Raw genomic sequence first — 25,973 nt, 5'->3', positions numbered from 1 at the left:
CATGAAATTCTTTAATTACGTATTTTCGCCTCAAACTTGTACATGGTTTTATTTTCTTCAGAAATTTAACACAAATATCTGAGGCCCATCTGATCGTTTATCCTTTTAAGTAGATTTTCTTGGTTGTTCATGGAATTATTTTCTCAACCTTTTACTTTTAAACGGTCTTAGGATGTTTATTTTTGCTTATTTTTCTTGGAATCAGTGTAATCAGGTGACTATCCAAGTTAGGAACATTTTTTAAATCATCTATCTTTGATTGTAGATTTCATGCCAATTCATCTGCTTCCTTTCTCGGAAACACCATTAATTTTTGGGTTTACTTTCTGTTCTCTGTTTGCATCTACCAAGTACCCTTCTGTTATTCCCTATGCATTCGAAGAGAAACACTCAGATACCCCCTGGTAATCACTAACTACATTTTCCGGCACATCAGTTTTGTTGCTTTATTGACTCTAAAATTTATTTACATTCTGCTGCTGCATTTTAAATCCTATTGATCATCTAATTCTTGCCATAAATCTTTTCCTGAAATCTCATTTCTTGTCTAAACCATGATGTATCCCTTTCTTAGTTGACACTATTTTTTTTCATAACGCTCTAGTTTGTGCTCATGTATTTGACCTTGGCTACGGATCGATGTGCTCAAAACCTATGTGTGTCAACAAAGGGCATGCAGGTCTCTGTCAGCCCCACTGTTGTGCGTTGATTTGATTGCTTCTTAACTCCTTCTCCCCCACCTGCACCTAAAACACTGTTTGGTGCATATTGTGAAACACATTATTTAGAAGGGAAACAGTGTATTAGAATACAAGAATATTTAAATTAAATATTAGGTATAGAGAATACGTTGGTGAAAGGTGAGCCTAGGTGAGATGAGTTTTCTGCTATTTTTATTGAGTAAGAGAAAAGAATAAGACAGCGAGCAACGTGGATGGAGTTGGCATCCAGTTGTGATGACCGCACACCTTCCTTGTCCTGTCGCCCCAGTTACAGGACCTCTGCCACAGTCAGGGACATGGTGGTAAAACAGGACCACACGTGCAAAAGAAGTAGCGTCAGGGATGAAGCAATGCGTGTTCTGGCCTGTCCCAGTCCAGGGACAGCTGGGGAGGAGTTCAAGGGGAGCTACGCGTTAGATGACGTTCGAAATCAGGAGGACTGGGGCTGAAACAGGACGTCCCGAGCCTGCGAATGACAGAGCACCTGCCGGCTGGTCCACATACATGAACCAATGGTTGTGAAATGTTCATGCCTCGCTTGTCCTGCAACATCGCTGGATGGAGGGAACTCTGAACCAGACATGGAAAGTTCGCGCCCCAGAGTGGCGTGCTCTGGTTGGGTTTTTTTTTTTTTTTTCCTTTATTGATTTGAGAGAGAGAGGAAGTGAGAGGGAGAGAGAGATAGAAACATCGATGAGAGAGAACATCAATTGGCCGCCTCCTGCATGCCCCCCACTGGGGATCGGGCCCACAACCTGGGCATGTACCCTGACCGGGAATTGAACCGGCGACCTCTTGGTGCATGGGTGGACACTCAACCACTGAGCCACATCGCCGGACTTCTGGTTGGCTGTCTAGCAATTACGGCAGCCTACTGATTTGTATGTTCTCCTGCCTCCGCCTGCTTCACTGGAGGGTAGTCTTGCTGGTGTGAAGAGACCGAAGAGTCAGGAGTCCTCCTCTGAGCATGATCCCCACGGTGCCCTCGGCTCCCCGGGGCAGCCCTGCTGGAACGCGGTCCTCCGTCATGGCCTGACCCTGACACTGCAGACAGACAGCGGGCGGAACGCACAGACCCCAACGATGCTGCCTGGGCCCTTTCGGTCCTGGTCCCACAAAACATACTCGACTTGCTGACTGAGGTGCCCAGGGGGAAGGTGCCCCTGCCTGTCCTCGCTTTCCTGAGTCACACTTGGGGAGCCCCCCCAGTCTTCGGGGGACTGCAGCAAGAGCCCCAACTGCCAAGAGAGGCAGAGGCTGGAGACCAGCGCAAGCGCAGAGCAGAGGCGGACGCCCAGAATTCACATGGGCAGCGACCAGGGGTCTGACCGCGGGGAGGCAGCCATGGCAAGAACACAGGGCAGAGTGCTGCCCCAGCGGCATGACCCGGACACCCCCCTGACCAGGCCTTTCCGTCCAGCCCCATTAACTTCTAGTCCGCAGAGAGTTCTTCCACCTTCTGATCTCTTAGGTTTTAGAACTGTTGTGAGTTTTCATCTGTTTCGTCTGCCTCCCTGTGTGTGATTATGATGTAACGTTGGGATTTTAAAGAGTGTGTATTTCGGGACTTTTGGATGAAAAACTGTTAAGTTAGATTTAGATCACTGGAAAGTTGGCAACACATTGTACGTATCTCAATGACAAAAGTGCTTTTATTCATGAAGAAGAAACATTTTAATCAATCAAAGATGCGTAAACAGTGCGTCTGCTGATTTACGGAAAGATTTAAGGATCTCACTCTCGTTTTTGTAACTAGATATACATTTTCCCCCTGGGATTACAATTTTGAGAAATCGCAATACAAATGAGAAGATGTGTTCATCAAGGAACATACTAGAACGTAAACAGGGCTGGACGACGCCCAGGTGTAGGTGGCGATCATCCAGCTCAGTGTCCAGCTCAGTGTCCAGCTCAGTGTGCAGTCAGCCCTCCAGATGATCAGCCCCCGAAGGAACCACAGGGGACACTAAGTAGCTGATCCTGAGATACACTTGACCCGCGGGGTGTGCATTATGGGAGAAGGACTAGCAGGGCAAGGGAGCTGCGTGCACCGTGCCCAGGCCAGGCCTCTGGGAGGACAAATGGTTTCAGGTGAGCGGAGTGTGGAGACGGGTTTGGGGAGCCAGCTCTCCACTGGAAGAAACGCTCCCCTCCGCCACCTACCAGCTAGGGATTTGGAGTAAGGGAAGGGATGGCGAAGAGACGGGAACAGGCCTTCATAATGACGGCCCAGAGGACTCGGCAAGGAAAACTGGGGCAGATCCCTTTTCGATGCACTTGCCGCCCTCCTGGGTCAATGTCAAATTCACAGGACAAATGCTCTGTGCAAAATGATGGTTGGTGCAGGGTTACATCTTTGAGCTCTGGCTGAACTCCACCCCCAAGCCCTGCTCCCCCCACGCGGGAAGCCCCTGGCTGGACATCGTTGGGCAGTAGGAGAGAGACGAGGAAGGCCCATCTTGCTCAGTGGCCCGCGGCAATTTTAACTGCCACAGAAACAGCTGAGTTTCCAAAATACATTCCAGTTAAACAGGTTCTCTCGCCACCCAGGTGACAGCGGTTTCGGAGTTTGCCGTCTCCTAGAAGCGGCTAATGGTTGGAGCTTGCAGAGTTCCTCACGAGGAGGCAACAGCTTAAAGTCAGCATCGTTCCCTACGATGTGGACCTTCAGGTCACAGAGGGTGATTTTCTTTTTTTTTTATTTTATTTTTTTTTTATCCTCACTCGAGGACATTTTTCCATTTTTTGTTCAGATAGAGCGGGAGGGAGAGAGAGGAAGAGAGAGAGAGAGAGAAACATCGATGTGAAAGGGACACATCGAGTGGCTGCCACCCGCACAACCGACCAGGGCCGGAGACAAACTGCAGCCGAGGTACGTGCCCTTAGCGGGAACCGAACCCGGGTCTCTCTGGACCACAGGTGGACACTCTAACCACTGAGCCAAACCGGCCAGGGCCAGAGGGTGATTTTTTTATATGCTTGAAAGCGGAGGGTGGTGAGAGGGAGGGAGGGAGCAGGGGTCCTTCACTACGGATGGACTTCGATGAACGTCAACTGCAGGCAGAGAAAAAGCGCAGGAGCCATGGCCGGTTGGGCTCCGTGGTCAGAGCATCAGCCTGAGGACCTAAAGGTCTCGGGTTCGATTCAGTCAAGGGCACGAACCTGGGTTGCAGGTTCAATCCCTGGCCCCAGGTGGGGTCGTTCAAGAGGCAACCAATCGATGTGTCTCTCCCACATCGATATTTTTCTCGCTCTCTTCGTCCCTTCCACTCTCTTTAAAAATCAACGGGAAAATATCCGCAGGTGAGGATTCACAAAAAAGAAAAAGAAAAAGAAAAAACAGAGCAGGACAGGCCCAGGCCCAGGCCCAAGCAGGGAGCCGGGCACCGTGATGAAACTCCACCAGAAGCACAGAGGCCACGTTGTGCCAGGGGAAGACTGTGCCGTCATTTCCTTCCGGCTCCAGGTGCTGGACATGTGCTCCTTTCAAGGAGAGCAGACCCTGCCATAGAAGAGGATGGTGTGGTTTCTGTTGTGTCTGATGAAAAAGAGAAAAGGGTGGTTGGCGTTAAAGGTCTCCCAGGATGGAGCAGACATCACGCTGCCAACGGCCCCACTGGCGCCAGCAGCCTGGGTGCCGTCTTCATCCACCTCCACGAAGGTTTTGTGGATAACTCGGGACAGGTACAAGCTGGGACTTGGAGAGATCCCGGTCAGATCAGCCTTCTTTTCATCGAAGACGTCCGTGACGCCCATGTCTTGCAGAATAGAATTGAGATCGTAACTGTCTTCCAGGGTGAACTGGGGAAAGGAGACGGCGACCCTTTGTTCTGGCATATTTTCAGAACTGCTCCAGGCCACTATTTTTTCATAGGTGATGTTCCTTTCAAGCTGCAGGATGAGGAAAATAATATTTAGGGTCAGATTGTGAACCTGCAAAGGATGCCCCAGTAACTTCTCAGTGTCCAGTCTACTTCAACAGTTCGTAACACCCTCCAAGTGCTCTTCCTACACCTCGAAACACTCCGATTTCATTTAAAACTGCTCCAAGCAAATCTCTTTACTCTTTAGACGTTGCGGGACAATTTGAGGTGCGGTGTTCTTTGGGGTCTGACAAGACTAGTGTCCGAAGCCGAGCAAAGCTCAGTTGACTGAGTTGGGTGAGCATGACCAGGCCTTGACATTGGAATTTCAATCTTTTCTATAACAGAGATAATGCCATTGAGCTCTTCAGGGATTAAACACAAGAATGGATTTAAAGTACTTAACATAGCGCAGGCACATACTAAGTTTTGAATACTGGTTGTCATTGTAATCACCACCCGGTGTTTCTCTCTCACTTTCTCCCTCCCTCTGTCTGCTCTCTGTAGCCCACAGGACACGCAGCTGAGCTTCCCCAGCCTCTATGAATTCTCACTTCACGAGAAATCTCTCCCAGGACCCGCATCCCCAGGCACCCAGAGCAGGATGCAGCTCAAGAGTCTTTGAGCTGCAGCCAAATGGTCTGAGTGAGAGGCCAGCAGTCAGGACAGTCAGGGAGGAGGAAAAGCCATGTCATCTGCAGCAATTCTCAAGCGACTCCCCATCCAGATCCGCTGGTCTGGGGAGATCTGGTTACAGAGAGCAATGGGATGAGAGAAGAAAGCCCGAGCCCACGTGTTCGACGTTCGTTCTTTTCTGAACAAATGAGACTCTTGTCTATCTGTGCGTGCCTCTGCCAGCTCAGGCGCCACCCTTTCCCGGGGGAGGGACGGGAGCGAGCGCTGCGCCCAAGGGCTCCAGGGAAACATTTTGCAGAGCCGGGGTGCAGCTTTACCTCCTGCAGGCCCCGCAGGTTGTCTGCCGAGGGTGACGGCAGAAGGACGAACATGCTGAGCTTGTCTTTGATGTACCGCATTTCAAGGATCTGCACCTTCGCCTCCTCGACGAAGCCCATTCTGAACACACCCTTCTGATTCATCATCTTCACAGTCTTCGTTTCATTCTGTGGTGAGCGAGGGAGAAAGTCACAGGACTGTCATGATGAGCGCAGACTCACACGGTTCCCATCTTCCCCGAAAATAGGGGTTCGTTAGATGAGTGGGGTCTACCAGAAGTTCTGAGCCACACCAGTGACCCAACCTGAGAGTCATCTGCCCACTGGCCCTTACTTTGCCAACACTTTCTCTCCCGTGGTTGTAATGGGTTATTCAACTGCCAAGACCAGGTATTGGTAGACTGCCTACCAGGCACCTGCCCACAGCTCAGCTGGCAGAAACAGGCCCTGCGGCGCTCTCGGTCTTCTGTCTCAGCCAGCCCAGCCTCGTGACCTCCTGACCCCGCTGGACTGAATGACTCCACCGAGGGCCAGTGGGAGCCTCGGTTAGGTGACCACCATCTCCATAGTAACTACAAACACCTGTTGCATAGACTTCCATCAGAGGACAGGGCGCAGCCCCAGGTAGCGTAAACCTCATGGTAACCTCGTGGTATGCGGGGCGATGGGCATTCCACAGATGAGAACGTGCAGCCCTGCAGAGGACACAGCTAACAGGTGTTGGGCTGGGGGGCTGGGGTCTGACTCTTCCCTCGTCTCCTGTGCAGCAGCCTGGTGGCTTGGAACACGGGTTTCTCTGGCAAACACAGAGGTGGGTACTAACGCATGGACCTGACTACATAGCAACCTTGGCATTTTTTCCCCTCAGCTCCTAAGTGAGAATAATAATAGTAACACCCACTGTTGCAAGGCGACTTTAGGGAACAAGTGAAATGACGAGTGGAAAATGCTCAGTGCAGTGCCTGGCACAAAAATGCTCAATCAACTTCAAATACCGATTTCTGTTTATAGCAAAGGTGTCCTTCTTCTCAATGCGAGCTGTAACCCCGAGGTCACGGGTGAGATCTGAGCACACACACTGCAAACCATTCTTAGTGGAATATTCAGAAAACCACATGCTCCAAGATAGTACCTCACTCAGACAGAACGGTGCCTCCACCGTGCTTCCAACTTCGAAGTATTTTGCCCATTTGGCCTTGAAGTAGACCGCATTGACCAGCACGAGCACCGTCCCGCTGTTGATGGTGTCCTTGCCGAACAGCTCCTTGATTTTACCTAGAAGAAAATTAGAGTTCCAGGGAATGTCTCGACCGTGAATTGCATCAAAAGTTTTCCTGTGGACAGATTTTTTTTTAATGTAGCTTAGCATGTCCAAGGCTAGAGAGGGTCTCCCTCAAGAGCTAACCCGAGAGAATGAAAGCACTCAGATGCGGGGGGCTAGGAGTGGAGGTCAGGTTGGGAGTGAGGGGGCAGGGGCCAGTTCGGAGCCTGTAACACAGGGGATTTCCTCTGGTTCTCTATGCCGTTGTCATGGGAACTCTGCATCAGCCATCTCGTGCCCTGATTCATTCTTCAGAGTAGAGATTAGATTGTAATATCCCTGAGAAAAAAGGCTGTGGTGGGAACTTTCTGTCTAAAGCACTCCTCACAGCAGGGTACATACGCCTGCGTATAAGCAAAAACACATAAATGTACGGGGCGATGATATAAAACTTATTTTACAGGGACTTGCGCAGGCCGTCTCTCATTCCCTCCTACCCGAACCATGAGAAGTAGATACTGTTACCCTCTCTCTATAGGAGAAGAGACCACAGCTCATCGGAGCTGAGGTCACACAGACCAACAGCAGGACACTGGCTGAGACCAGTGCTGGGACCTCCTTCCCCTTCGGTCGGCTCTGGGGCTCCCTCCACAATAACACAGCCCCAAGGCAGACAGGAGAGGCCACGCTGCCAGGCAACAGTTCTTCGCACGCATCCGGCTCTACCCCGAAACGCCACATCGGCAGTACCGCTACGTGAACGTATGCCTAGGCCTTAACATGAGAAGACCCCTCCGCCTTAAGAAGATTTCTCTTAAATCTCATAATAATACATCGTGTCGTCATCATCTGCAGTTAAAATACTCTGGGACAGTTGAGTCCTCTTGGCAACTGCGTGGAACCTTGAAGGTGTGGAAGTTTGTTCTTGGTGTTTTGTTTCGTTTCGTTTCGTTTCGTTTCGTTTCGTTTCGTTTCATTTTGTGGCATGTGTTAGAAGTGAGGAGAAATAATTTTGGAGTTTGGGTATTTCTCCCAAGGGAAGGCTAGGCAGGGGTACCCCAACCCTAAGCCAATGCGAGGAAGACAGGAGAGAGGGAGAGGACAGGCCGTACGCCCGTGTGGGAAAAACTTTGCTTGAAAAAGTACATTAAAATATTTGTCACCTGTTCTAAGGGGACCTGGACAGCATGTCATAAAGGTGATTTCTGTACCTGCGCTCACAGACTTTGCTTTTCACGTTGAAGAACTAAGATTTCATGTTCAAGTGTTATGGGCCATTCCTGATGACTCTGACTCTCATTCAACAGTCAGCTATCGATGTGTTGGGTAAAGTCCTTCTGGTCTACCTCTCAGTATCTCTCAGACGCATCCACCTCTCACCCTCACCACGACTACCACCCAGACCAAGCCGCCAGACGTCCCCTGGGTCTTCTGCGAGGAGCATCCTCTCTGTCCCTCCCGCCCACTTCCAGTCTGTTCTCCAGTCTGCAGTCAGAGACGTCTTTTAAAACACACACTCCCTGTCTAAAACCTTCTCTGGCTTCCTTTCTTTCGTTCCTAGTTCATCATCTGAATAATTTCTGAAAACGTTTATACTTCGGTGGGTTCTTATTAAGACAAGGTGACTTTATATATTAATTAGAATAAATATAAGACACTAAAATAGCTATTGCGGATTTGAAACTCCTTACAGCTCAATGAAAGAATAGTTTTTAAATATGCTAAGTTATTTTTTTTTATTGTATGCTAGATATTGTAAGTCTAATAAATAGGGTCCCAAATGTTTCTAATATGACAGACAAACTCCAACCTCTGTGGCTATTTTAGAGGGAAGATACGCTTTGATTCTATGGGCAAATGAACAGTCAGTCTGAAAACACTGTTGTGGTTCAAAAAACGAGAGTTCCCAGGGCTATCGAAAGGAAACCCTAAACTACAGTGAGAGCATTCACGGCAACAGAAATAATGGAACAAGACACAGAACCTACAAGGAGAAACTATTTAGAACATGAAATGGTGGGTTCCATTTGCTACAAGAAAATACAAACTGTGGAATTTGATGGAGGTGAGACACCTTCTCGCTCCTACTCCATCCTTTTACAGATGTGGCTACTGAGACCACAAAGGTCATCCACACCGAGGTCATTTGACCCATTTAGCTGCAGTCAGCCCCAGTTTTACGCAGTTTGTGTTTCGTTTTCATTGCAAACATCCCAGGAGTGAAGAAGCCAGCACTCCGCCAGGTAAAGCGCTGGGCAAGAGACAGGCAACACACACAGATTGGTAGCGTTTCCAAGGAGCACAAGTGTGTATGCTTTTTGGAACAGCCATGTAAGTGGGTCACATTGAAGAACATATTAGAAAGAGGACAATAAAGAGTAGAGGGTGGAGGAAGATGGCAGCGGGCAGGACCGGAGGGAGGGTGAGTGTGTGAGAGAGTGAGCGGGTGTGTAGAGAGTGTGAGTGGACGTGAAGGTGGACGACCAAACCCGAGCAGTGCAGACCCCGGAGCACAAGGTCCCTGTGCTGTGGACGGAGCAGCCGGCTACCTCGGTGAGCGGCCCTTCAGGGCGCTTCTCCCTGCACCTTGGGGAGGTCCCACCATTTTGGAAGATCCCGGGTCTTCCCTGGGAGGAGGCAGTGGGAGAGGCCAGGGCCCAGCAACCTGAGCCCACCAGAGCACCTGGCACCATCGGACCAGTGGACAGTCTGTGACAACACAGACCGGTGCACAGTAGGGGAGCTCCCAAGGTGCTGGTCGCGGAAGCCACAGACAGCCCGGAGCCCAGCACCATCCTCCACAGTAGCAGCCCAATCAGAGTGGAGATATACCCCCAGCCACAGAGGCTGGGAGCAGACATCCATCCCCAGGCAATAGAAGCAGACCAGCAGCTGAGACACATCCCCAAAAACTACAGCAAAAGCTGAGCAGGAGTTGACCCCATGGGGCAGCAGCACTCCCCAGACGCCAGTGGTGGGACCTGGGGCTCCACAGAGGCCTGTGCGGTCCAGCAGTTCACAAGAGCAGTGGGAAGCCGGAGCCCGAGAGGGACTGGTGCCATCCAGCTACCCGCCTGTGGGAACTGCAGGGTGCAGGGCACCAGAGAGGCCAGCAGCCCATAAGATAGGCATAGAGCCAGGTCCCCAAAGGGACTGTGCAATCCAGTTACCCATGGGGGCACCAGAGAGGCCTGTGTGACCCAGCTGCGCACAAGATAGGCCTAGAGGGTGTGAAAATGGAAGCTGAGTGAATGGCAGCTACACAGACGATCTCCCAGGACCAAACGGGAATTACAACTAAAATAAAGAAAAATCTTCAGAAAAAAGCAACAGAAAAGCAGCAGGACAGGACCACATAAATAGGGACACTGGTAGGATCTGTGGAGGCGCGAGAGGGTGGCGGGCTGGGAGCCCACGGACAGCAGCAGTCTTAGCTGTGAGCAGAGCCCTTGGGGAATAGAGACCAAGACCGCTCCACAGCACAGAGAGCTGGGACAGAGCGCTAAACTGGCCACAGCCACTCACCTGGGGGCTACGGCAGAGGGAGGGCAGACGGAGCTGGAACTCTGTGGGGACACCCGAGATTTGGAGGGCACTCAGAGTTTTTGCTGAGTTGCGGCCACAAAGGACGGTGGCCAGTGTGCTTCTTCCTTTAGCTGAGGGCAAAAGCAGCAGCCCCCACTCAAAGATTCAGCCTTTCCCAGGTGAGGCAAAAAAATAAAACTTGAGGCTCATTAACTACCAGCATCTATCCCACCCTCTGGAAATCCTCTTTTGCAGAACACCAGGGCTACATTCCAAGGCACTGAGTAACTGAGACTAATGGCCTCCAGAAAAAAGCTAGAGGAAAACTGAACCTTTCCTGGGCTTGTAAATCTACCCAGGAAAGTAAGACTTGACAATGGTGTTTAACGTGGGCCCACCCAGGCTCATCCAAACCCAGTAGAGGGAGCCACAAACGGCAGAACACCAACACCCACAGGGAAAATTTGGCAGGCTCCAAAATCCACTGAGAGCCAAAATGGTGAAACAAAGAAACAAATGCCAAATGAAAGAACAAGAGGAGTCTATCGAAGATGAGATGAACAAAATGCAGTTAAGCAAATTATCAGAGGTAGAGTTCAGAGCCATGCTTGAGGAAGCTCAACAGCATGAGTAAGGACATCAGCACCATGAGTAAAGATAGAGAAACATCAAAAAACAACCAAGTGGAAATGAAGAATGACATAGCAGAAATTAAGAACACATTGGAAGGAATAACCAGCAGAGTAGAAGAAGCTGAGGACCAGATCAGTGAATTAGAAGATAGGGTAGAAAAAATCAACCAATCAGACAACCAAAAGGAAAAAACAATTCAAAAACAGGAAGATCACTTAAGAGAACTGTGGGACAATTGTAAACGTAATAACATTCGCATCATAGGAGTCCCCGAAGAGGAAGATAATGAGCAAGGGTTAGAGAATATATTTGAAGAAATAGTGACAGAAAGCTTTCCTAACTTGGTGAAGGAAGAAGGCATTCAAGTTCAAGAAGCACAGAGAGCCCCAAGTAAGAAGAACCTAAACAGGCCCACACCAAGACACATAGTAATTAAAATGCCAAAAATTAAAGACAAAGAGAGAATCCTAAAGGCAGCAAGAGCTATGCAACAGACTTCAGGTCAAGATGGCGGGTAAACGCGGTATCGCGTCCTCCCACAACCACATCAAAGTTACAACTAAACTACAGAACAACCATCATTCAAAACCACCCGAAATCAAGCTGAATAGAAGTCGTACAACTACGGAATTAAAGCAGCAGCTACATCCAGACTGGTAGGAGGGCGGAGGGGACGGGCTGGTCCCACACCCACGTGTGGTGGATAAAAATCAGGAGGACACCTCAGCTGGGAAGGTCCTCCCTGAGGACTGAGGGGTCCCCGTCCCACACCAGGCGCCCCGTTCAGGGTTCCAGTGCCAGGAAGAGAATCCCCATAACTCTGGCTGGAAAAACCAGTGGGAACTGAGGCTCAGGGAGGCTGAGGCGGCTGGAGCCCCAGGCAGCTCCTTAAAGGGCCCGCACATGAACTTATCAGATTCTCTCCCTCTAAGCTTGGAGGGGGGGCAGCTCGAGGGGCGCCAGAGACACACAGGGAAGAACTGAGCTGTTTGGCATTGGAGCGAGGGCTGGAGAGGGGGCTTTCTCGGGGAAAAACGTGCTGTCAGAGGCCTTTGTTCCTTTAGTGAGACCTTCCTGGGGGCGGCAGACAGAAGCCATATCTGGGACTCCAGCAACCTGGCTCACACTGGTAGCCCCACCCTGCTGACTCCCTGAGGCCCCGCCCCACCCAACTTTCAGGCCCAACCAAGTTGTTGCCACTTTCTTAACCATAGGATTGGCCTGTCTTGGATCCTGCTTCAGGTTTTTCCTAAATTCTTTCAAATGAGCAGCATCGGGTCTCAGCGAACCCCATACCTCTCATTAAGTAATACACAGAAACAAACACAGGGAGGCAGCCAAAATGAGGAGACAAAGAAACAGGTCCCAAATGAAAGAACAGAACAAAACCCCAATAAAAGAACTAAGCGAAAGGGAGATAAGCAACCTAACAGATACTGAGTTCAAAATACTGCTTACAAGGATGCTCGATGAACTTAGTGAGATCCTCAGTGAACTTAGGGAGGGCCTCAAGAGCATAAAAAAGGACCAGTTAGAAATCATGGATACACAGTTAGAATTGAAGGAGGCATTAACTGAAATAAAGAATAATTTACACAGCTTCAATAATAGAGTACATAAATCCAAGGAGCAAACCATCGATTTGGAATATAAGGAAGCAAAAAATCCCCAATCAGAACAGCAAAAAGAAAAAAGAATCCAAAAAAATGAGGATAGTGTAAGGAGCCTCTGGGACAACTTCAAGCGTGCCAACATTCGCATCTTGGGGGTGCCCGAAGGAGAAGAGAGAGAACAAGAAATCGAAAACCTGTTTGAAACAATAATGGCAGAAAACTTCCCTAACTTGGTGAAGGAAACAGACATACAAGTCCAGGAAGCACAGAGAGTCCCAAACAAGATGAACCCCAAGAGGCCCACACCAAGACACATCATCATCAAAATGCAAAAGGTTCAAGACAAAGAGAGAATCTTAAAAGCAGCAAGAGAAAGGCAGCTAGTTACCTACAAGGGAGTTCCCATTAGGCTGTCAGCTGATTTCTCAAAAGAAACTTTGCAGGCCAGAAGGGAGTGGCCAGAAATATTCAGAGTGATGAAAACCAAGAACCTACAACCAAAATCACTCTATCCTGCAAAGCTGTCATTTAGAATCGATGGACATATAAAAACTTTCCCAGAAAAGAAAAAGTTAAAGGAATTCATCACTACCAAATCGTTATTATATGAAATGATGAAGGGTCTTTTTGAAGAAAAAGATAAAATGTATGAACAAACAAAATGGCAATGAATACATATCTATCAACAATGGCCCTGGCCAGTTTGGCTCAGCGGTTAGAGCGTCGGCCTGCGGTCTGGAGAGACCCGGGTTCGGTTCCCGCTAAGGGCACGTACTTCAGTTGCAGTTTGTCCCCGTCCCTGGTTGGTCGTGCGGGTGGCTGCCACTCGATGTGTCCCTTCACGTCGATGTTTCTCTCTCTCTCTTCTTCCTCTCTCTCCCTCCCACTCTATCTGTACAAAAAATGGAAAAATATCCTCGGGTGAGGATAAAAAAATAAAAATTAAAAATTAAAAATTAAAAAAAAAACAATGGAATCTACAAACAAAATGAACAGGCAGAACAGAAACATTCTCATAGATACAGAGAACATTTTGTTGGTTGCCAGTTGGGAAGGGGGTTTGGGGGAATGGGTGAAAAAGGTGAAGGGATTAAGAAACACAAATTCATTGCTAGATTGACAAACCTCAAAGGGAAAGGGGTTGGGGGGGTGGGAAGAAATAAACCAAAGAACTTATATGCATAACCAATAGACACAGACAATAGTGTGGAAAAAGGTGGGAGGGGGGCAGGAGTAGGGAGGAGGGGGTCAATGGGGGAAAAATGTGGAACATATGTAATACATTTTACATCCAACAATAAAGATTTGAAAAAAAAAAAAGAGCTATGCAACAGGTTACCTACAAAGGAAACCTCATAAGCTTCTCAGCTGACTTCTCAGCAGAAACACTACAGGCCAGAAGGGAGTGGCATGAAGTAATAAAGGTCATGAAAAACAAGGATCTGAATCCAAGACTACTCTACCCAGCAAGGCTATCATTCAAAATATAAGGTCAAATAAAGACCTTTCCAGACAAAAAAAAGGCTAAGGGAATATATTAGCACCAAACCAGCACTGCAAGATATGCTAAAAGAACTGCTGTAATTAGTAGAGGAAACAGGAAGAAAAATAAAATCACACTAAACAAAAATGGCAATAAATAAGTACATATCAATTATCACCTTAAATGTAAATGGATTGAATGCTCCCATAAAAAGACACAGAGTAGCTGACTGGATAAGAAAGCAAGACTCAGTATATGTTGTTTACAAGAGACCCACCTCACAACAAAAGACTCACATAGGTTGAAAGTAAAGGGATGGAAAAAAATCTTTCAAGCAAATAGAAAGGAAAGAAAAGCTGGGGTAGCAATGCTTATATCTGATAGAGTAGATTTCAAAATGAAGGCCATAACTAGAGACAAAGAAGGCCACTACATAATATTGAAAGCATCTATCCAACAGGAAGATATAACCTTAGTAAACATATATGCACCCAATATAGGAGCACCAACATATATTAAAAATCTTCTGGAGGACTTCAAAGGAGAAATCAACAGCAGGGAACTTCAACACCCCACTGACATCGCTGGATAGATCATCTAGACAAAAAAATTAACAAAGAAACACAGACTCTAAATGAAGTATCAAATCAAATGGATTTAATAGATATCTACAGAGAATTATACCCCAAAACTACAGAATTCACATTCTCCTCAAGTGCAAATGGGACATTCTCAAAGATAGACCACAAGTTAGGGCACAAACTAAGTCTCTACAAGTTCAAGAAGATTGAAATCATATCAAGCATCTTCTCAGATCACAATGGCATGAAACAAGAAATCAATTACAACAAGAACATGCAAAGACATTTGAAAACATGGAGGCTAAATGGCATGTTGTTGAATAATGAATGGGTTACCATGGAGATCAAGGAAGAAATTAAAAAGTTCCTGGAAACCAATGAAAAGGAACACACAACAACACAAAATCTATGGGATGCATGGAAAGCAGTTCTGAGAGGGAAGTTCATAGCACTACAGGCCCACCTCAAGAAGCAAGAGAAATCTCTAATAGACTATCTAACCTCACAACTTAAAGAACTAGAAAGCAAACAAAAAGAAAACCCCAGAGCAAGTAGAAGGAAGGAAATAGTAAAGATCAGAGCAGAAATAAATGACATAGAGACCAAAAAAATAAAAACAATTCAAAGGATCAATAAGACAAAGAGCTGGTTTTTTGAAAAGAACAACAAGGTTGATGGACCCTTAGCTAGACTCACCAAGAAACAAAGAGAGAGAACCCAAATACACAAAATCAGAAATGAAAGAAGAGAAATAATAACTGACACCACAGAAATACAAAGGATTGCTAACAAATATTATGAACAATTATACGGCAACAAATTCGACAATCTAAGTGAAATGGACAAATTTCTAGAAACACATAGTCTCCCAAAACTGGACTGGGACAAGATAGAAAACTTGAACAGACCAATAACAACAAAAAAATTGAAGATATAATCAAGACGCTCCCAGCAAACAAAAGCCCAGGCCCAGATGGCTTCATAGGGGAGAATTTTACCGAACATTCAAAGAAGAACTACTACCCATTCTCCTCAAACTATTCCAAAAAATTCAAGAAGAAGGAAGACTTCCAAACTCGTTTTATGAGGCCAGCATAATTCTAATTCTAAAACCAGAAAAAGACACTACAAAGAAGAAAAACTACAGGCCAGGATCCCTGATGAACATACATGCCAAAATCCTGAGCAAAATACTAGCAAATTGAATCCAGCAAAACATAAAAAAAATTATTCACCATGACCAAGTGGGATTCATCCCAGGGATGCAAGGCTGGTACAATATTTGCAAGTTAATAAATGTGATACTTCACCTAAACAAAATGAAAGATAAAAATCATATGATCATATCAATAGATGCTGAAAAAGCATTTGAAAAAATTCAGCACCCATTTCTGATAAAAATGCTCAGCAATCTAGGAAGAGAGGGATCATTTCTCTACATAATACAGGCCATATATGAAAGAACTACAGCCAACATCATACTCAATGTGCAAAAACTAAAAGCATTTCCCTTAAGAACAGGAACAAGACAAGGATGCCCACTTTTGCCACTCTTATTTAACATAGTAGTGGAAGTTTTAGCCACAGCAATCAGACAGAAAGAAAAAGTAAAAGGGATCCAAGTTGGAAAGAAGAAAGTGAAACTGGCATTATTCGCAGATGACATGACACTACTATAAGTGGAAAACCCCAAAGACTCCATCAAAAATTCACTACACTTAATAAGTGAATTTAGCAAAGTAGCAGGATACAAAATTAACATCAAGAAACCAATGGTGTTTTTATACACCAATGATGAACTCACAGAAAGAGAAATAAGAAAACAATCCCATTTACCATTGCGGCAAAAAAATTAAGATACCTAGAAATAAACTTTACCGAAGAAATAAAGGACCTATTCGTAGAAAAGTACAGGTCATTGAAAAAAGAAATAGAGGAAGGTATAAAAAAAGTGGAAGCATATACCTTGTTCATGGATTGGAAGAATTAACATCATTAAAATGTCCATACTACCCAAAGCAATCTATCGATTCAATGTAATCCCCACCAAAATACCAACGACATATTTCACAGAACTAGAACAAATATTTCAAAAGTTCACATGGAACCAAAAAGACCCCAAATAGTCACAGCAATCTTGAAAAAGAAGAACAAAGTAGGAGGGATCACATTACTAGATTTCAGGTTATACTACAAAGCCACCGTAATCAAAACAGACTGGTACTGGCACAAGAATAGGCAGATAGATCAATGGAACAGAACAGAGAACCCAGGAAAGGACTCAACACAATATGCTCAATTAATATTTGACAAAGGTGGCAAGAGCATACAGTGGAGTAAAGACAGCCTCTTTAATAAATGGTGTTGGGAAAATTGGACAGCTACATGCAAAAAAAATGAAACTATACCATCAACTTACCCCATACACAAAAATAAACTCAAAATGGATAAAGACTTAAATGTGACTCATGAATCCATAAAAATCCTAGAAGAAAATGTAGGCAATAAAATTTCAGACATCATACGCAGCAGAATTTTTACTGATACGTCACCTAAGGCAACAGAAACAAAGGAGAAAATGAACACATGGGACTACATCAAACTCAAAAGCTTCTGCACAGCAAAAGAAACAACCACCAAAATGGAAAGGTAACCCACTGTATGGGAGAACATCATTGCCAATGATACATCAGGTAAGGGATTAATTTCCAAAATATATAGAGTGCTCATACAACTCAACAAAAGGAAGACAAAGAACCCAATTAAGAAATGGGCAGAGGAACTAAATAGGACATACAAATGGCTAAGAGACATATGAAGAAGTGCTCAACATCACTAATCATCAGAGAGATGCAAATTAAAACAACAATGAGGTATCACCTCACACCTGTCAGAGTGGCCGCCATCAACAAATCATCAAACAACAAGTGTTGGTGAGGGTGTGGAGAAAAGGGGACTCTAGTGCACTGCTGGTGGGAATGCAGACTGGTGCAGCCACTATGGAAAACAATATGGTGTTACCTTAAAAAATTAAAAATTGAGCTGCCATTTGACCCAGTAATCCCACTTCTAGGAATATACCCTAAGAAGCCTGAAACACCAATCAGAAAAAATATATGTACCCTCATGGTTGTAGCAGCACTATTTACAATAGCTAATATGCCCAAATGCCCATCAGTAGACGAATGGATAAAAAAGCAGTGGTACATATACACAATGGAGTACTATGCGGCTGTAAGAAAGAAAGATCTCTCATCCTTTGAGACGACATGGAGGGACCTGGAGAGTATTATCCTAAGCGAAATAAGCCAAGCAGAGAAAGACAAATATCATATGATCTCACTTATTTGTGGAATATAATGAACATAACAGTCTGAGGAATGGGGTAGTCCCAGAAACATGGAAGTGGGGTACAGACTGACAATCCCCAGAATAGGGGGGGGATAAACCACAGAACTTATATGCATGTATGCATGAACAGTGGACAGGGACAACAAAGCTGGGGACAGGGTGGGGAGGGAGGGGGAGAGGGAATCATTGGGGGAGAAAAGGGGAAACATCTGTAACAAAAATAAATTAATTTAAATAAATAAATAATTTGGTATCTGGGGGAAAAAAAGAGTAGAGGGTAGATGAAGATCAGTTCTCACAGGGGTCATGGCTGAGGATTTGGCAGCCAGGCAAGTGTGTTTGATGAACTGGGCTCCCAGCGAGCAAGGCAGGGAGGCTGATCATATTTAAATATGACTGGGGTGGGGGTAGAGGCTACTTTAGGAGCCCCTGTTCAGACAGTCCACTTAGAGACTTCCTTTTGCTGGGAGCTGGATGAAGTTGGAAGGAGAGTTTCACATCAAAATATAATTCCATTCACATCGAACTCAAATTGCCACTACTCATCACTATCTGTAAATCCCTCTTCCCTCAGGACATCTCTATTTCTAGTAGAAAGTTGATGAGAGTAAGGATTTTATTATTTCCATGTCCTTCTGAATAACTAGAGTCTCTTTCAATCTTTTTACTGATTCTTGAAAAGAAACGGAAGTAGTTGACTCCCTTTGGCATCGTTGGCCAAAAGGCACGTCTCCCAAGCATTTTCACTGTTGCACGCACACCAGAGAAGCTTTGGACCCCGTGCACACACGTGAGGATCTGGCCCCTGACAGACAGCCATGTGAGAAGCTGGCTGACCCGCTGGCTTTCAGACGGGAAGGAACACCAGCTGCAACCTGTTGGCCTTTCTTACCTTGGGATTGAGACTGAACCCAGAAGTTAATCTCTTGTCTGGACTTTTCAGTGTCTTTCCGGAAGTCAACACTTTCGATCGTTGTGTGGTAAAATTGAATCACACCATCTAAGTACTCCTGTTAAATTAGGATACATGGAAATAGTGGGAAGAAATCATCTCATTATGCTAATAGCTAGGAGTGAAGAGTCACTCAACCTGGATGCATGTCAGTCTCTACCTACCCCCAGTCTCAATTAGCCAGAGACACCCCAGCTGCTGCGGTGACGGTTTAGGATACAGGGTACTTGTTTGTGGGACCGTCGGTAGTGACCATGGCAATGGGCTTTCCTACCAGGTAGCCTTGTATTTGGACATTACATTTGTGGAGACATCCCAAGATAAGTGTCAAGTAACTTGAGTGATTTTTCTGTAAAATGCTTCTATTTTTTTTTTTTTTAATTAAAACTGCTGAATGGTTGCAGAGTTTCTGTTTAAGGTGATGAAAATGTTTTAGAAATAGGGTGATGATTACACAATTTTGTGAATGTAATTAATGCCACTGAATTGTATATTCCAAAATGATTAAAGTGGAAATTTTATGGTATGGGTATTATACAGTTTGTTTGTTTTTTTCATCCTCACTCGAGCCGTGTAGCAGTGTAGCCACAGAGACAAGACATGTCTTGTCACTCCATTTTTTGTTCAGATAGAGTGGGAAGGAGAGAGAGAGAAACATCGACGTGAAAGGGATACATCGAGTGCTGCCTCCCACAGAGCCCAACCAGGGCCGGGGACAAACTGCAACCGAGAAACGTGCCCTTAGTGGGAACTGAACCCAGGTCTCTCTGGACCGCAGGCCGACGCTCCAACCGCTGAGCCAAACTGGCCAGGGCTAGTTTTTTAAAAACTTAATAATGTAATATAGCAACACCACTGATTGGTACTTTTTTTTTTTATCCTTGCCTGAGGACATTTTTGCATTTATCTACAGATAAAGCAGGAGGGAGAAAGGGAGGAAGAGACAGAGAGAAACATCTATGTGAGAGAGACACATCAACTGGTTGCCACCCACACGACCCCAACCGGGGCAGGGGACCAATTGCAACCCAGGTACATGCCCTTAGCAGGAACCAAACCAGGGACTCTCTGGTCCGCAGGTTGACGCTGTAACCGCTGAGCCAAACTGGCCTGGGCTCTTTGGTACATTTTTATTAGGTGAATTTTATGATATGTGAATTTATAGCTCAATAAAGCCACTTTAAATAATAAAAAAAAACAGCATATAAAATATCATTTTCATTGTGAGAAAGCTACTTATTTTGGTCCAAGTAGGCTGCCCCTCCTTGCTAGCCCCACCCTAGCCAGCTGTGACGCACACTTGCCATTGGTCACACCCCTCACATTCGTGCGTGCATATGGCGCCTTCTGGCGGTGACAGAGGAAACTGCCGCACAGATTCAGACCAAGCTTGCTCTAGGGATAAAGCAGTGTAGCCACAGAGACAAGACCTGTGTCTTTTGGCTGCAATACAGTCCCCCTCTGCTACACTACTCTGCTTTCTCTGGCAGGGGGCAGCTTGATGGTGGCCCCAAAGGTGACTTTAGAGAAGTGCCTTGGAGGGCAGGGGTGCTGAGAGGCAACAGGGAGAGGAGCTCCCAGGTGCACCAGGCACCCAGACTGGGAAAGAGGTCACAAGAGAGAACAGCATTACCAAACCCACGCGGGCTCCGAAGGCTACTAGTCACGTGACCCTCTTTCCACCCAGTCTAGTCCCCTCCCAAGAAGCCTCATCCACTCCTCAAGCTGGGAACGGGCGGAGAGCCGCAGGGGGGCGGGAGAGGAGGGGGCCCTGGCATCCTGCCCGTCCACAAGCACAGCCTGTCAGAGGGGCCGAGGGCTGGACGGCGGGCTCTTGAACAGCATGCTCCATGGCAGCCCAACTCACCGGACGGATTGGAAATTCCTGCTCCCCATAAAGCCTGTTAGCAATGCTCAGGGTGTAATCATCTTTGATCCTATCTAGTTTGGAGAGAAGCTGCCCGAAGTAGCAGCTGAGAAGTGGGTTCTCATCCTTGGAAGACTCCGCCTAACAAAAGAAGAAACAAAATGTGATCTTGATCAGTTCAAAGCAAGTTGTCGTTTGGCTCTGTTGCCAGGTGGGGGAGCAAGATGAGACGAGAGGGGGGAAGAGAGCAGCTGATGTTTCTGGTCCGTGCACCTCGTTTTTCTCTGTGTTCAGAAGATACACGAAAGAGATGATCTTGTCTCCACCTTCCTCTTAAACTTTTTGAGGTGGAGGGATTTAAGACCTGGAGGATATCATTACTGCTCCTCTGAGACAACCAGTAAACATTGTGTGTGTCATTACAGATTTCATGGGGAAATAAAACAGGCAAAAGTAGGGAGACAGTAAGAATCCCACCTCGGATCCCTCCCCTCACCACCCTTCATCCCCACCAGGCTCCATCCTGGGCACCGGTGGCCTGCAAAAGTAGGGGTGAAAGGGCTTTGAGCTAAGTTTTTTTTTTTAAACTTATCTTTGAGCTAAGTTTCTTTATCATGAACGGAGATACTAGCTCCTACTCTTTAGGAAAGTGGCTTACAGCCAGGGGCACACCAGCATGAACAGGAAGCAACGGTGGGTCCTAGGGTGACTGCTGTTGTTGGAGGGTCGATGACAGCCAGGACCTAATGTCCCCGCTAAGCACCGGTCAGCACTGACAGGACAGCAGCGTGAGCAGGGTGAGGACGAGAAGCGGGGGGGGGCTCACCTGCAGAGGCAGAGCCTCCGAGGCTCCTTTCTGCGCTCCCGGGGGGCTGCCAGCCAGCTCCTCCTCCCGTTTTCTGTCTCTCAGGCAGGGGTCCGGGGCTTCGCTGTGCCGCTGGGAAAGCTCGTGGAAGTGGAGTGCCTGCGGGGGACGGCAGGGGCCGTTCAGACAACGCGAACAGCACAGGCCTGAGGAGCTTCAGAAACACCGCTCTAAGGGCCCAGGACGACGACGATAGTCCCGCAAAACAAGCCACAGCAGAGTAAGGAAAGCGGATGTTTCTTTGGACTTGGGTTGAGTGTTGGGATGGAGGGGGGAGTCTACTGAATTCCACCCCACCTTTCGGGACATGTAAGCGTGAAGGTGACTGAACTAAGAGTATCAGGCATCCCTGAACCACGTGTGGCTATTGAACCAGCCTGAATTAACCCTGAAAATACTCACCTGATTTTGAAGCTTTGGTATGGAAAAAAAAGAATGTAAAATATCTCTTTTAAAATTTTAATTTTACATGTTGATATGATAATATTTTGGATACACTGAGTTCAATAAAATGTGTTATTAAAATTAGTCTCGCCGGTTTCTTTTTACTTTCTTAGGATGGCTACTGAAGACGAGTAAGTTACGTACAAGGCTCAGATTCTGCGGGTAGACGGTGCTGAGCCAGAGCTTCAAGTCAATCAGCTGAGTGAGGACAGGAGAAGACACCTCATCCAGAGCACCAGAAACGGGCCGCAGGCCAGAGGGGTGTCCCGCACTGCTCGGGGTAGGCTTGCTGGCCAGTGCCCCCCAAGGGCCTGAAACCTGCCCTGGAGGATGCCAGCCACACTCTACAGCTCAGTTTTGCCGAAGGAATAACGTACCAAATGAAAGCAAATGAATAAATGAATGACCCTAAGCCCATGCTGCCGTTATCCAAGAACGCACCCCTCTGCCTTGGGACGCAGCTGGGTTCAGACATAACCCCTGAGCTGTGTGCTAGACACAGGGGAGTGTGACACCAGCCTCGGGAGCCTGAGTTAATGGGGGGAACTGTTCTTGTCACTTTCATCCATTCCTTCTACACACTATGTTGAGTGGCTACTATAAGCCAAGCACTGTTCTAGGACAAGATGTCTGCCCTCTAGGAGATTCTATCCTAGTGGGGAAGGCATACTAAAAGCTCATTAAGCCCTGGCAGGTTTGGCTCAGTGATTGGAGCATCGGCTTGCTGACCAGAGACTCCCAGGTTTGGTTCCCACTAGGGGCACGTTCCAAAAATTAAATAAATAAATAAATAAAACTTAATGTTATAGAAAGACATTATGAAATATGTAAAATATAGGAATTAGCTAAAAGCTCATTAAAAAGAAAAACAGCATATGTAATCTTACTGTCTGCCACATGTTAGAAGGAGGGCGATGCCATGACAGGGGCGCATAGCTCGGGTAAGAGGGAACCCTGGGGATTGGGGCCGGGATGCAGCATAAGACCGAGAGGTCAAGGTAGGCACACTCTGCTGAAGCCCTGGAGGAGAAGGTAGGTTGCAGGTCAGTTTCCTGGGGGAAGGGCCGGCGGAGGCAGCAGGGGCAGGCTTTCCAAGGAAGCCAGGAGGCCAGTGTGGCTCCCGCGAGTGAGGACAGGGATAAAGACAGATGGTGTCCCCAGGTCCCCAGACCTTCAGGGGCCATTGTAAGGGCTCTGGCTTCTATCATTAGTGAGATGGAAGGCCGGGTTTTAAGCAGATGAGAATCAGGGTCTGACTTAAGTGTTTAAAAGCTCTTTCTGGAAGTTGGAAGGAGAACAGTCAGTGGAAGCGGGAAGCCCGTGAGGAAGTTGTATCCAGGTTCGAAAGGGACCTCAGGGAGGGGGTGGGAGGTACCTGGGCTCTGGATAAATTTCAGAAAAGATGCCAACAGGCTTTTCTGACAAATGTGATCCAAAGTGAGAGAGAGAGAGAGAGAGAGAGAGTCAAGAAGGACTCTGGGATCTTGAATAACTTCCTTTATTCAGGTAAAATAAAGTCAAAGGCTGCCATGTCCCCATGATCAAGTTAGCGATGAAGAAGACTTCAATCCACCCCCTTCTTCCTGGGTCTACTTAAGACCTGTGTCTGTGCTGTCCCTGAGTGTTCTATGGCAGACTATATGCCCAGCAAATTGTCACTGGGTATAAAACTGGCGCCTACTAAATAGTCACTTAATGAAATGAGTGAGAGAGGAAATGCATACACATTAAAAATTACTATTACTAGTCAGGCGGGAGGGGCCTGACTCGGAGAGTGGACCCAGGGTTACCGCAGCTGCACCTGGTCGATCTGCTGTGCGCTGTCACTTCGGGCCCCCAGACGGACCATGCCAAGGGCAGCTGAGATGCTCAGAGGACAGAAGAAGATGTTTTTAGAATCATCGTTTTTGCTTATCTCTTGAAAAAGATCAAAGCAAAATTTGGAGTTTGCGGCAATAAGAGAATCCATCGTGAAACTGAGTATCGTCTACAACAAACAGAAACAAATAAGAGAGAAAACGATAATCAGAGTGACATAGGTAAATAGTTCTCGTTTAAATACTCAAGGTATAATCGTACACAGTTATTCAGTTTGTTGTTAAAAACTGGAAAAGTAAGTCATCATCATCTTGGTCTATGGATACTATGTCACTATTGATAATAATACAGATGGACATTTCTTCTCATTCAGTGGTACAAATTAGTTTGTTAGGGCTTCCATAATAAATTACCATGAACCAGGTGGCTTAGACAATGAAAACGTATTCTCCCTTCGCTCTAGAGGCCAGATGTCCAAAATCAAGGTTTTGGCAGGATTGGTTCACTCTGGACGCTCTCAGGGAAAATTTGTTCTATGCCCCTCCCCCAGCTTGTGGTGATTGCCGGCAATCCCTGGCACGCCTTGGTTTGTCGAGGCATCATCTCTGCCTCCATCTTCACGTGAGTCCTTCCCTGTGTCTCTGTGTGTATCCAGGTGTCCCTTTTCCTATAAGGACACCAGTCGTGGGATTAAAGCCCACCCTAATCCAATAGTTTCACCTCATCTTAACTTCATCACATCTTCGAAGACCCTATTTGCAAATAAGATAATATTGACTGTTACTGGGGATTAGGACTTCAACACATCTTTTTTTGGGGGGAGGCACAATTCTACCCACTTCGTGGTGGAACTTCCTTTATTCAGGCAAAATAAAGTCAAAGGCTACCATGTCTCCATGGTCAAGTTAGCGATGAAGAAAGCTTCAATCCACCCTCTTCTTCTCCTGGCTTTATATGTGTCTCTACTGTCCCTGAATGTTCTGTGGCCGACTATATGCCCAGCACATTGTCACAGGTCATGTCCTTTGTTAACATTCTCACCTCCTTTCAATTCATTCCACATGAAACCTATAAGACGTGAGGCACTTTAGGTAGTCCTTGATATTGTCCAAAAGATAACAGATCTTGAAAGATGTGGAGCGTTTAGAAATCATTAGGTTTAACACCTTCTCTTGACAATGTGAAACCATAGGTAACATACAACCAAAGTAAGAGAATGACTTCATTTAGGATAGCCCTTGCCCTAGCCCTCACCACAATAATCTATTCCAGAAGTATCAAGACAATCTTATGTAGATCTCACGTTGAACGTACCCCTCTCAAATAAAATGTCTTTTCTTTTGTCTCTTTGTTTATGGATATTGTATATTTTCAAGATGGAGATGTAAGCCCCTTACTTGTGTTTTTCTCATCAGACATATGGCACATAAAAAGCATTAAGAAATAGTTATTGCTTTGGTTCTGGCCAGGTAGCTCCATTGGTTAGAGCATCATCCTGATACGCCAAGGTTTCAGGTTCGATCCCTGGTCAGGGTGCGTACAAGAAGCAACTAATGAATGCATAAATAAATGGAACAAGTAACTAATGTCTCTCTCTTTCCTCCTTCCTCTCTCTCAAAAAAAATATAGTTATTGCTTTAAATTGAATGATATACATTGGTTTTAACATCTTCCCACTTTAATAGATTTTTTTAAAATATATCAAACCTAATTTAAAAAGATAACATTTGGTAACTTTTTAAAAAATGCGTCACATGTGTCTTTCTGACACTGGAAAATGTCCTCCAAACAAAGAAGTCACTGTTTGGCTAAGTCTAAAGTCTGGTTGCTGGTGTCGGCTGTCTCTTAATAAGCTACAACTAGAGAAAATGTCTACACAATGGACTCCAGTAATTATTATTTTCAACCAGACTTGAAATAACCTTTTAAATTAGGAAGGTCCCTCAAAAATCTATTCAGCTCCAGGAATCAATAAAACCCAATTATCAATGACTTCATAATAACAGTTATCATTTCATTTGAGCCCACAATGTGCCTGGCAT

The 25,973-nt window shown here is 46.2% G+C and overlaps 1 protein-coding gene across 2 annotated transcripts; it reads right to left on the bottom strand.

Moving 5' to 3' along the window:
- Window positions 1-4,208: 4,208 nt before the first annotated feature.
- On the bottom strand, window positions 4,209-24,082 carry SERPINB12 (serpin family B member 12). Of its 2 annotated transcripts, none has more exons than XM_036245999.1 (7): window positions 23,915-24,082; window positions 21,631-21,768; window positions 20,805-20,945; window positions 18,878-18,995; window positions 6,671-6,813; window positions 5,539-5,706; window positions 4,209-4,613 (listed from the first exon to the last, which is right to left on the bottom strand). In XM_036245999.1, exons 1-7 carry the CDS (start codon window positions 24,080-24,082, stop codon window positions 4,209-4,211), a joined length of 1,281 nt encoding a protein of 426 aa, XP_036101892.1. The 2 variants fall into 2 exon arrangements, with proteins under 2 accessions (XP_036101892.1, XP_036101893.1); XM_036246000.1 differs by having other exon boundaries at window positions 21,685-21,768.
- Between the last annotated feature and the right edge of the window lie 1,891 nt (window positions 24,083-25,973).

Source organism: Molossus molossus, unplaced genomic scaffold, assembly GCF_014108415.1.
Source record: "Molossus molossus isolate mMolMol1 unplaced genomic scaffold, mMolMol1.p scaffold_m16_p_6, whole genome shotgun sequence".
NCBI classification, from domain to species: domain Eukaryota; kingdom Metazoa; phylum Chordata; class Mammalia; order Chiroptera; family Molossidae; genus Molossus; species Molossus molossus.
The sequence above is the reverse complement of the archived record's forward strand: the minus strand, read 5'-3'. Positions and strand labels throughout refer to the sequence as shown.